The 13,880-nt window shown below is 40.3% G+C and overlaps 1 protein-coding gene across 1 annotated transcript in view; it reads left to right on the forward strand.

Moving 5' to 3' along the window:
* Nucleotides 1-13,880, forward strand: part of LOC106057077 (carbohydrate sulfotransferase 5-like) — a 53,127-nt gene that overhangs the window by 23,561 nt on the left and 15,686 nt on the right. The window contains exon 2 of the mRNA XM_056024273.1: nt 13,423-13,523. Coding sequence (XP_055880248.1) covers nt 13,423-13,523 — 101 coding nt within the window. The remainder of the gene's footprint in view (nt 1-13,422; nt 13,524-13,880) is intronic.

The raw sequence follows: 13,880 nt of genomic DNA on the forward strand, positions 1-13,880 counted from the left end.
CTTGCTAGGTGAAATATCTGAGTGAATGGATTAAGACTTTACTTGCTAGGTGAAATATCTGAGTGAATGGATTAAGACTTTACTTGCCAGGTGAAATATCTGAGTGAATGGATTAAGACTTTACTTGCCAGGTGAAATATCTGAGAGAATGGATTAAGACTTTACTTGCTAGGTGAAATATCTGAGTGAATGGATTAAGACTTTACTTGCCAGGTGAAATATCTGAGAGAATGGATTAAGACTTTACTTGCCAGGTGAAATATCTGAGTGAGTGAATGTATTAAGACTTTACTTGCCAGGTGAAATATCTGAGTGAATGGATTAAGACTTTACTTGCTAGGTGAAATATCTTAGTGAATGGATTAAGACTTTACTTGCTAGGTGAAATATCTGAGTGAATGGATTAAGACTTTATTTGCAAGGTGTTAAAACAACTCTAAAGGTCTCGGTTGAATCCCGCGAATATTTCGAGTAAGCAAAATATATTGCTTTTGTTTTCCCCTAGTGCGAATTCGGAAATAATGGCGTTTTAAAAATCAATCTTACTTAGAGAGTGTTTCTGGCCAGCCACGAGAAATAATTGGGCCCCTGACAACTGGGTAGAAGTGGGCCCCCACATACACATGACTAAAACCTTCTAATAGGTGAACAAGATGCCTTTTCTAAAAAGTGTGAAAGAGCCCCGGACTAGATTCCAGTTGGTCCCCCCCCCCCTCCAAAAGACGCAGTGTCCGTTTGTTCTAGGTTTTTAATTATGTGCTACTAATTTTAAAATTTTGTTCAATCGACGTCCTATTTCTGGGCACCAACAGACCACGTGATTTTTAACTGTCACGCAAATTTCATTGTAATAATAAGTGTAGCGCCCGTTCCAGAAACTTCTGAGAGAGACTTACATCTGAAACTGAAGCGTCCCCTGGTGGCTAGCAACTGTTCAACCGAGGAACTGTTAGTAATGTATCTAAGACCTGATAGATTTTTGGTGTTTGTTTTATAAACTATCAACACATCATTCAGACATTCACCATTGTACAATTTATCGCCCTTACATTATCTCGCACTGCTTAAAGAGATGTCCAATGTAAACCAGATCTTATTGTACTCAATAAAGAGATAAATTATAGGATTAACTTAACACTGGAAAATATTTTAATTTAAAAAAAATGTTTGAATTATTGAATTTTTTTTGTGTTTTGTGTTAACTCCATTTTCTCTCTCTCTCTCTCTCTCTCTCTCTCTCTCTTTATTGGAATTATAATTACAAGAGAGAGAGAGAGAGAAAGAGAGAGAGAGAGAGATGAAAAAGGTTATAGAGAACGCATCTATTCTCTGCTTGATAATGTACACACAAAAATAATGTCACTACCAGCCCAACCGGAGATAAGAATTTAAAAAAAAACGGAAGATTTTACCGAAACAAACTCGAAAGTCGCGTTGAATAGGATACACTTGCCTTGCGTACTAAATTAGATATCATTAGCTTGCATGGTCTTATCATAAGACATGCACTCAGGGCGTCTCATTACATAAAATATGCACTCCTTTCATATCTGGAAATATGTGAAAGTCAATGTGACCTAGATATAATAAAGTCATTGTTCCTGAATCTCAGGTAATGTCACGATGAAATAATTAGTATACGAGGGCTGTTTTTTTTTTCAAATCTTTTAGTGGCTTTTTAGTCGAATGGGTGGTGCCTACCTATCTCACTGACATCTTCGTGCCTACCTATCTCACTGACATATTTGTGCCTACCTATCTCTCTGACATCTTTGTGCCTAACTATCTCATTGACATATTTGTGCCTACCTATCTCTCTGACAACTTCGTGCCTAACTATCTCATTGACATATTCGTGCCTACCTATCTTTCTGACATCTTCGTGCCTACCTATCTCTCTGACATCTTCGTGCCTAACTATCTCTCTGACATCTTCGTGCCTAACTATCTCTCTGACATCTTCGTGCCTAACTATCTCTCTGACATCTTTGTGCCTACCTATCTCTCTGACATCTTCGTGCCTACCTATCTCTCTGACATCTTCGTGCCTAACTATCTCTCTGACATCTTCGTGCCTAACTATCTCATTGACATCTTCGTGCCTACCTATCTCTCTGACATCTTCGTGCCTACCTATCTCTCTGACATCTTCGTGCCTAACTATCTCTCTGACATCTTCGTGCCTAACTATCTCATTGACATCTTCGTGCCTACCTATCTCTCTGACATCTTTGTGCCTACCTATCTCTCTGACATCTTCGTGCCTAACTATCTCATTGACATCTTCGTGCCTACCTATCTTTCTGACATCTTCGTGCCTACCTATCTCACTGACATCTTCGTGCCTAACTATCTCATTGACATATTTGTGCCTACCTATCTCTCTGACATCTTTGTGCCTACCTATCTCTCTGACATCTTTGTGCCTACCTATCTCTCTGACATCTTCGTGCCTAACTATCTCTCTGACATCTTTGTGCCTACCTATCTTTCTGACATCTTCGTGCCTACCTATCTCTCTGACATCTTCGTGCCTAACTATCTCTCTGACAAATAAATAACATATGCTTATTCCTAATTGGCCACTATGAGTGGCCTACACTGATTCTCTCCCTTTTAATTAATCTCTAATCATCAGCATTCGTTATTAGTCCTAAAAAGCTTTTTTTTTAAAGTTTTATTTTTTGTAATGCATATGGCTCCCATACATTTGCACTTTCTCTTCAAATTTGTTCTAGAAAAAAATGTTATTGTATTGGTTTAGGGATTATCTTGCATAATTATGATATACCGGTATACTAAACAAAGAGAATAAATTCTTAAACACATCTAAGCTTAAAAATACACTAAATCTCTTCAATCTCTATACGCCTCCAGTTTTTAGGGTTTTTTTTTTGGAACCCGGCTAATTAGATTAATAACAGCAAAGGCGTGTTTCCAACGTGATTATAAAGAAAGGGAGTATTTATTGTAAGTTGTAGAGAGAGAGCGCATTATTTTGTTAGTCTTGTAGGAGGATGCCAGATAAGTGGTGCTGACGTAAGCTGTGTTATGTACGCCAGACGATGCCAGAGTGTAAAGACGTGTTTTTATTGCGAGTTAGATTTGTATAAAATATCAATTTATTTCGTTTCATCTTAAGATGAATGTGTCTATAGTGTAATCAAAGTTCTATTGAGTTTAGTTCACAAAGAAGTTATTTAAGTTATTTCAAGTTTTATAAGTTAAAATAAAATGCGCCTACAGCAGTTGAGTTGTCTACAAGCAGTTTGTAGCCACAAGTCAACGACCGTCAACAACAAGAGTACAGTTAAGATTACTTTTATAAAAAGGTATTAAACGATGGTTTGCGACAACTTTAAAACTATTTTCCCACTAAATTTAGAAAATTTTTCATCATTTAAAAGCAGAAAAGTAAAGGGGGGAAAAAGAAAAGTTGACGTTCTTAGTGTATGACATATTAGTCATCCTCCTCCTCCTCCTCCTCCTCCTCATCACCAAGCTCCATTGAATTGAGGGCTTGAAAGGTTAAAATCCTCTCTTGCAGTTTTCCAAGAATAAACCAACTATCTCAGTTACATTCTGCCTCTGGAGAATCTATTGTAAGCAATATTGGAGTATATTTTAATTGATCCAACGGATAAGAATGTGCTCCAGGGAATAGGTCAACACTCCAGGTAACCATAGATACCTGTGAATGCGAGACAACCGGAAGTGCAAACATCCTGCTGGTTAGGTTCATAGTTCTAACTTGTACGTTATGACATGTCCTTGGCGGGAAACAGTGAATTCATTTTGACTTATATACTGGCTCCTTTATGGCAGTGAAAGCTGGTCAACATACATGTACCAAGAGCACAGATTGAATAGTTTCCACTTGCGCTGCCTGAGACGCATAATGGGCATCTCTTGGAGGGACCATGTCTCCAATCAGGAAGTTTTGAGATTGGCCAATATGAACAGCGTGTATGCTCTCCTGACACAAAGAAGATTACGCTGGCTCGGACATGTCACCCGCATGCCAGATGGTAGAATCCCGTAAGATATCTTATATGCTGAGCTTGTGGAAGGAGTCAGACCCAAGGGCCGCCCAAGACTAACATATAGAGATGTCTGCAAGCGAGACATGAGAGCCTCAGGCATCAGTGAAAGTATGTGGGAAAACATAGCCAAAGACCGGAGTGCATGGAGACAGACTGTGCGTGCTGGGACAACCCTTGCTGAGAACAAAAGAATTGAAGCGGCTTTAATCAAGAGGGAAAAAAAGAAAGCTGCCCTGTCTGCTAGCCCTAAATCAGAGGCATACACATGTACGAATTGTGGCAAAGTCTGCCGTTCTAGAATTGGCTTGATTAGCCACACCAGATTCTGCCCCGTCTCAAGATTAAGCCAAAACCAGTGACTCACTTGGGCGCATCCATTGCCTTTCGAGACAAAAGGAGCCATATATATACTGGCATATGTAGAAACGTCTTACTGCTTGCAACATACAGGAGCTTCAATAAAATAATATCACTTTAAACACAAACTGAATATGTCCAGGAATTTTTGTATTTGTATTTAGGAGAGTTCAAAGTGCAAACCTCCGTCATGGTCTGTGCTATTATAAGGGTATGGAGTTTTTATTCAGAATAAATACAGAGAGAAAATGTATTTAAATAAAGATACAATGAACTATTCTATAAGGAGGGTCCCGGGTTGTAGTCCCGGTGAAGACTAGGATTTTTTTTTGGTTTCTTTAGGGCGTCTCTAATGGGCACCTAACATTAATTTGGGAAAATTAAACGCGGTTGGTCGCAGGGGCGGACTGGCTACATGGGCAAACGGGCAAATGCCCGGTGGGCCGGTACCAAATGGGCCGGTCTGGTCGCGACCAAAGAAAAAAAAATTAACGCAGACAACTTTTTAAAAAAGTGACAGCAGCAAGACACAAAGGTCCGAACACGTTTTCTTGTTGTTGTTTTTTTTTAAATTCTTATTACAATTAATTTTGTTTGAAATTCATCAAGAATATCAACAAAAAAAATACACTATACACTGTATGTGTTATCATTTGCAATGAACGAGCGGCATGGACTGCTTTGATGTCTTCGAGGCTGTGTTTGGCCTCATCATTTTGCTGGTCGGCATGGGCCTTTGATGGCAATCCCATTTTGTTTTGCTCCTTCCCTCCCCCGTCTTTTAATGGTTCCAATGAAATTTAACCAAAAAGAGGGATGAGAGAGGTTAAGTTAGAAAACATTGATATAACGCAGCAAAAAAAAAAAAGAAAGATAGGCACGACAATTAGAAATTAACTTTAACACATACACACAGCCGCGAAATTGCAAACCACCCAACTTATTCACAGCTCAATAAGGGTATAAAGCTCTTCTTTCCGCGATTTTATAAGAAAAAGTAAGTTTCTTTTTGTTTATTTTTAATAACATAGATCTAAAAATACTACACTTCATTAAAATATTTAATAAAAAAATAAATCTAGATCTAAATCAATTTTTATACTATTATAATTAATGGCAAATTTATGCTTAGTAATAATAATAAGGCTAGACTTCGAGTCCGAAGATTAGTGAGGAATGCAGTATTTCCCTTAACTGCGCAGCCCGAGCTCAGACCAACATATTTTGACACATCCAGGGCAAACATAACCATTGACCGCAGGTGGTCGATTTAGGATATATTTTCACCGTCTGCGTTTGTCCTCGGCAGCAGATTTTCTTTTGTTCTCAAATGTGTATCCTGCGGCCTTCGTGAGTGACCTCCACCTGTCTCGTTCTGAGGCCGCATTCAACCAGGTGCTCTCTTCTACGCCAGCCAAGGAAAGTTGACGCCTAAGCTGGTCTTTAAAGCGTTTCCGTGGGACGCCTCTGTTACATCGACCACCTTTTAGCTCACCAAAAAAAGACTGCCTTTGGCATACGTTCGTCTCCCATACGGGATACGCGCCCTACCCAGCGTAACTGTCGGACCAAAAGAAGTCCCTCTATACTGTCCATACCGGCGTTCGCAGAGGACATCGCTGTTTGTAGTGCGGTCTTGTGACCGTATGCCCATGATAGAGCGATAGCATCTTTGGTATAAGCGCTCAAGAAGTCTTAGATGTTTCCTGTATAGTGTTCATGTCTCAGAGCGATACAGAAGGGTTGAGAGAACCACCTCCTCGTAGACACTGATTTTTGTAGGCAGGCGGAGCGATCTGTTCCGCCAAACTCTCGCCTGAACGCGTTCAAAGGCGCTACTAGCCCTGGCCAGATTGTTATCAACTTCCCTTGAAAGTGAGGCGTCATTTGACACTATACTACCTGTGACAGGTGGGGAAATGTGACGTGTGTTTGGCACGTTTTATGTCTAGGGGATGATTATTTTTAATGCTATCACACCCCCACTTATCAGCATATGAATCGGGAGCAGACACGCAACGAGACAAAGCAATGAAAGATAGATACAAAAGTTAAAATAAAGGATATTTATTTACATAAATATACATATAATAATAAAAAGGGGGAGGGTTTGCATCTATCTCTAGTATATTCTATGTTTAATCATCACTCTTGCACATAATAAGAGAGTATGTCACTTTGTCCTCTGACTTAGCTGGTTGTCCTGTTGATGTCGCAGCTGGCTGGGTCCTGGCTTGAGGTTCTGCAGCTGGAGGTGGCGCTCTAGCGGATAGAGGGACGCCGGCGATATAGTTCTTGTGGAGTCTCAGTCCCAAGTTCTAGTATCTGTAGTGGGCACAGTATGGCGGGTGGCCGGATACCGTGGGCACAAGGTTACTGCGGGCAGAGCTGATCTGCCGTGGGCAGTGTAAGTAACAGGATATGTCCAGTGAGTTGCAGAGGGTTGGCGTAGCTATGACGTCTCGCACAGATCTGACTCTATAGGGACGTCGCGCCTAATAGCTTGACAGGTGGGCTGTCGAATAGGCGGGCAATGCCGATAGCGCCAAGTAGTAGAGTTGAGTAGATCTCAGTAGGCAAATGCAGCGCTGAATAGCACTAAGCACAACTGCAGGTAAATGGATCGTTGATCCAGTAACTAGGCAATAGGTGATTCTTGATAGCAACTAGGCAAGTGCAGCGCTGATTAGCACTAAACACATAGATAGGCCAGTAGGCAAATAGGCAGGTAAGTAATCCGATAAATAGGCAGACACCTGAGGGAGGCTGCGGATAAATAAAGACAAGTTAGGACATGTCTCTTATGCATCTTATCGATGCCCTCGACTGAGGTGCATTCGTCAGATTGGTAAAATTGCTTTAGAGCATAAAGGGGAGATGATGACAAATGGGATTTGGAAAATAGATGGCAGATAGTAGCAATATAAAAATGTACATAAAGGGGAACGTAATAATATAAAAATGTACATAGAAGGGGAAATAATAATCTCAAACAAACAACACAGGTGGATAGAGAAAGAAAAGGGGGGGGGGGGTGAATGGGCGGAGGTCAGCGACCCAGATGGTTTGTTTACATATGACCGTGGGTCGAGAACAATGGAGCGTGCTTGAATGTCCCTTCAAGCGTCGCAACTCTCATTAGAGTAAAATGAGTAAAGGGGAGATAATTCAATACAGGGGAGATAACTCATATCTCTTTTCTAGACGCAGTGTTAGTGCGCTAGTAAAATTATCAAGGCGGTCAACCGAGATAAAGGAAATAGACTAAGATGTACAAATATATACATGGTTGCATCAACGATCAATTGAGCAACGTAGCATTAATAGATTAACGCAATACATAAATAAATACATAGGACATGTTCATGTTTTCTACTTACGCCAGTGAGAAATACACAATGCACTAATTAAATATAAATGAACTAGGCAAAATACACATGATAAAATCCAATAGAAATATACACAGAGTAATTAAGATGGAACTTGTGATTAAGTTCGGCTTACCACCAGGTATTCCTCTAGGAGAAAGAATAAGTGATATAGTCCAGACTCGATAGCTCAGCTCGAATGAGAAAGAGAGGGTCTGACTTTATTTAATTTACTTTATATACAAAGGCCTGGAAAATGTGAGCGGACACAGGAAATGTCCTAGGCTAAGAATTAGCTTACACGTGGGTGAAGTCCGACAAGAGCCGCACCTTGGAGTATCACGCGGTGTGTTGACCCGTGTAATCTCTTAGATCAAAGAGAGACGTGGGGGGGGGGGGGGAGAGTGACCTACCTTCCACCCAAGAGGGGGGGGGGGAGTCAATTGCGGCGTCAGACATCCTGCCGATGAGATCAAAGAGTCTGAGCGTATCTTTGCCCCGGTCAAGGGAAGATAAATGAAAGGACTGGCCTAATTTTCTCCAAGGTGGTGTCAACCGCGACCGTCAGTCAGACATCCGGCGGATAAGACAAAGGAGATAGTGTGATTATCTTTCCCCGATCAAGGGCAGATAAATGAAAGGACGCGCTTTAGCTATCTCCAATGTGGTCAACTAAGTCTAGCCTGGAGCGGAAAAGGTGTGGCGGGTGAATGATTTAGGGGTAGGATGGACAAATAATTAAAATAAAATAAATAAATAATGAAAAATAATAATTAATGCTGTGATAAAATTGAGTGACTCAGGCAGCGAGTTTTTGACTTGTCACACTACCTAGATATGTGAAGTGGTCTACCACATTAAGGGGCTGTCCGTTTACGGTGATCCTTGGGGCTGAGTTTGTATTATTGGGTGACTTCTGGAACATGACTTCTGTTTTCCCGAGGTTTATACATAGACTGAAAGAGGCGGCAGCGTATGCAAATTCGTTTACCGCGTTCTGGAGATCATGCTCATTGTAAGCTAGCAGGGCGCAATCATCGGCATAGAGTAGCTCCGTTATGACCATCTCCTTTGTTTTTGTATTCCCTGGAGCATATTCTTATCCAGCATTACGCCAAAGAAGATAGCGAATAGAGTAGGAGCAAGTACACAGCCCTGCTTCACGTCATTTTCTATTTGGAAGTGATAAGAAAGGGCACCATTGTGTCTGATCTGGCCTCTTTGTCCCACGTGAAGCTGCTTGAGAATGGAAAGGAACGTAGGTGGGCATCCCAGCCTAGCTAAAATCCTCCACAAACCATCGCGACTGACTGTGTCGAAAGCCTTGGTGAGGCCCACAAAGTTAGCGTATAGGTTTAAGTTCTGCTCTTTGCATAACAAATATCATGTCATATGTACCTCTACCGGCTCTGAAACCACATTGGCTTTCAGATAAGACCTCGTCCACTAAAAAGTGGGTTAGTCGGTCGAGCAACTTAGTATGAAGTCATTAATGATGAAAATTATTACAATAATTACAATAATTCATATAGCGCTATCACATCCGATATTTAATGAAAGGAGTTTATATTTTCAATAATGGGTCATGGTATATTCGTATACAAATGGCGTTTTTGAGAATGTACTAGGAGGAAGCAAGAGCTTTTCACATTGTCTTTTAATGGAATGGGTTGCCTGAGTCAGCCAGGAAAACCAATGATTTAGCATATTTTAAGTCACAGATCAACATACACGACTAGATTGACACATGAAATGCGTAAGACGTAGCAATTTTATTTTTTGAAGAAACGTCTGTAATCTGTAAGTAATACCAAAAAGCTTCAAACTCATTAGGCTGCTATTGTATTGTTTATAGTTTTCAGACTACATACATGTATAAATAGAATACATTATGTAATCCTACGAATGCATACATCCAGTTTTCGATGCGTTATCAAACTTTATATATTTGTAGAGAATTAGGCTTACATCTATAATATAACAGATGGGCGTAGCCGGGAGGGGAGGGTCTTCAAACCATCACATGCCTCAGACCTCATTGTCTGAAAGGGAAATTTTACTTACTGCTCAGTGCAGCCAACTTAAACAAACTACAGTCACCAAATTTCATGAGCGTAGCCAAAAGGGGTTTTGTGGTTTCCCTTACCCCTCCAGTACAAAAACTAAAGCATTTTACCATTTTCTACCAGTCGCTGGACTCCATTGAATAGCAGATTTGGTTTTTGAATTTATTTAGCGAAATAGTAGCAGGCTAATTTCACTGTAGATACCTCAGAATATGCATTTTTAAAGCTTAAAATAACGGAAATAATTCTTTGTTCCGGGGCTTCGCCCCGGATCCCACTAGGAGGAGCTCACAGCGCTCCCCCGGACTGTCTTTCCACTAATTATAGGAAGAGAGTATTCTAGGCTAGAAAAAAAAAACGTTTTAAAGAATGAAAGATCCGAATGTAATGAAGGTTAATTACATATAGACACACACTAATATATATATATATATAAATTGCGGAGTGGGGTAAAAATCCCCCCCCAACCGAAAATATATGACATGCAAATTGTGGGCCGGTTTATATGGTAATGCCCTGGCCGATTTTGATACCCAGTCCGCCCCTGGTTGGTCGTCATGCTGGCCACATGACACCCTCGTTAACCGTTGGCCACAAAATCATATGACTTTTATATCATCTGCTTTATAGACCGCGTGATCTGAGAGGGGATAGATTGATAGATAGATAGATAGATAGATAGATAGAGATATAATACAGATATAAATATAGATATAAATATAGATATAGATAAGAAGAGAACAAAGTTGAATTCCTTGATCAGTCAGACTATTACGGATACTAACACAACAAAATGCTTTATTTGTACGTGGGAGGGTGTGTGCGGGTGTGGGGGCTGTTTGTGTGTGGGCATGCTTCAGAGTTGCCTTGCACCGAGCTGAGGGCGACACTGTGTGACCTAACTCTCTCACGTGCAGACGTTTCACGACATTCAAAACACCTGTGCCCCGAACACAAGTGACGTACTTCTCTGTAGGGTGTAGCCTAAAACTGAAAGACTGTGTGGGAGTCCATTCTCCCAACTGGGAAATGATTGGATCATTGCGTATTTAGAAAGCTTAAGCATGAAATAGCGCTAACAAAAAAAAAAAAAGTATTTCTAATCACATAGATTTATTGTCTTACATGACTAATCCAAACTAAATGATTCAAATATATATATATATATATATTTATATACATATTCAGATAGAACTTATTATATCAATTGATACATAAATATGTATATATAGTGTTTATATAATGTATTGTGTATGCTTATTAATTTTACAATTCTAAGTCCTACTATTCAACTATTCAATGTACCTAAGAAGTGGTTATGTGTTTGTCACCACTTCACGAATCCCCGGCATACACTTGGATCTTGTGTCACTAGATGTACATCTAGTAATGTGAGGGTCATAGTTACTACGCAACACAAGCCTCACACTATTCTCACTTGATCTTATTGACAAATCAAGAAAAAAAAATAAAGGTGACTTAATAGACAAAAAAAAAAAGAAGTCAAAAAAAAAAAAGGAAGTTAAATATATGTCTTCAAAAGGAGGCTGAGTTGGAATCTAGCACGAAGCTACTCACACTTGTGACGTACAACCAAAAAGTGGAGAATTTACCTCATAGTGCACACGTGCTCGGTGGGGGCGGTGGCTGAGTGGCTAAGCGCTTGGAGTCCGAACATTGGGTCCTGGTTTCGAAGCTTGGTGAATACTAGGGTTTTGAAACCGCCCCTGAGTCTACCAAACTCATATGGGTAACTGACCTTAGTTGAGGAAAGCAAAGGCCGTTGTGCTGGATACATGACACCCTGCTCGTAAACCGTAGGCCAAAGAAACAGATGACCATAACATCCTCTGACCCATAGATCACAAGGTCTGAAAGGGGAACTTTACATTTTTTAGCACATAGGCTATGTAGATAAAAGTTGTTGTTGTTTTTTTTTTGTGGGGGGGGGGGGCTTTAGTCGTGCTGGTCAGTTAACATAATATATAACATGAAAAATATAATAACTGCATATATAATCTCAATATTTATAAACCCACAACAAGGTCGTTGGGCTGGCGCTACAAACTATAAAGTAAATCTGCTCAACCCAACACTTGCACTTCAACATAAAAATTATAGCCCCATTTCCTTTGGTTCATCTGGCAATCTAGGCTCTACAACAGGTAGCCCCTACACAAGGAGCAAATATGTCAATCTTTACAGGTAAATGAAGTCTCGTGAGTCTTTGAAGATCAAACAAATCATTTTTAGAAAGAGAACCAGAGTTAAGACTTTAGGGTCAAACACATCACAGACACGTTTCATACCAACTATAAACATACACACGCCACACTCCATGTGTACCCTAGTATCAGGATAATCAGGCGTATCATACAAAGACAAGAGTATCACACATAAATCACCCGTATCAAGCACAGACCACGTAGAGCGATATCACAAACGGTGCGTATCTTACAAGAATCTCGCTAATCACACATCTACCACGCATATTACACACATACTATGTGTGTCATACACAAGCCCCGTGTATCATACACAAGCCCCGTGTATCATACACAAGCCCCGTGTATCATACACAAGCCCCGCGTAACACATACAAACCAAGGGTTTCACACACAAGACACACGTTGCACACACACACACCACGCGTATCATACACAAAACACGCGTATCGTCCACAAGTCAGGCGCAGCATACAGAAAACACGCGTAGGACACAGAAACCACGCGAAGGGCACTATGACAAACACGCAAGCCACACACGAACCACTCGTATCAAACGCAAACCACTCGTATCATACACAAACCAAGCGTATCGCCCTTACATTAGACGTCTTACACTAAATCCCAAAGCGGCCAAGCATATCACATACGTGTATATTTCACTGATCAAGCGTATCAGAGGCTGAGTCTTCTGTGTAATGGGTATGAGTTCTCCCATTATGATAGCGACCTATCGATTAGTTCCCATTATGATAGCGACCTATCGATTAGTTCCCATCATGATAGCGACCTATCGATTAGTTCTCATTATGATAGCGACCTAACGATTAGTTCCCATTATGATAGCGACCTAACGATTAGTTCCCATCATGATAGCGACCTATCGATTAGTTCCCATCATGATAGCGACCTATCGATTAGTTCCCATTATGATAGTGACCTATCGATTAGTTCCCATCATGATAGCGACCTATCGATTAGTTCCCATTATGATAGCGACCTATCGATTAGTTCCCATTATGATAGCGACCTATCGATTAGTTCCCATTATGATAGCGACCTATCGATTAGTTCCCATTATGATAGCGACCTATCGATTAGTTCCCATTATGATAGCGACCTAACGATTAGTTCCCATTATGATAGCGACCTATCGATTAGTTCCCATTATGATAGCGACCTATCGATTAGTTCCCATTATGATAGCGACCTATCGATTAGTTCCCATCTGATAGCGACCTATCGATTAGTTCCCATCATGATAGCGACCTATCGATTAGTTCTCATCATGATAGCGACCTATCGATTAGTTCCCATTATGATAGCGACCTATCGATATCTTTTTTTTTTTTACATTTTCCAGAGCCAGCCCATGGAAAAAACAATGTTTGATGATGACACTGTCAGTGATTTTCATCTGTTTGTCCACTCTGCAGATTCATGTCCAGCTGTCCGGCTCAAGGGGTCAGTCCCATTTATTGTTTTATTTAATTAATAAAAGTATATGGAAGTTTGTATTTGAAAGTATTGTTAAATTAGATTGGCATCAAAATGTGAAAAGATACTTTATGGAAAAGAGTGGGTCTTATCCGATAGAAGCAGAGAGTCTTACTAGAAGATATAGTAACGTAGACTAGAGTCTGTACATTGGTATTATCTTCTAAAATACAGACGTTACTTCAAAGTAGAAGCTGATGACATCCAACTGCAGCTTTAGTACAATGGTGTCGTGCACAGTTTGGCCTACTCTAGATACATACTATATGTTGTCTGATGTTTAAAGGATGTATGTTGAATGTGTTTTGACATCAAAGGATGTAT

This window comes from Biomphalaria glabrata, chromosome 3 (genome assembly GCF_947242115.1).
Source record: "Biomphalaria glabrata chromosome 3, xgBioGlab47.1, whole genome shotgun sequence".
In the NCBI taxonomy this organism is placed as follows: Eukaryota; Metazoa; Mollusca; class Gastropoda; family Planorbidae; genus Biomphalaria; species Biomphalaria glabrata.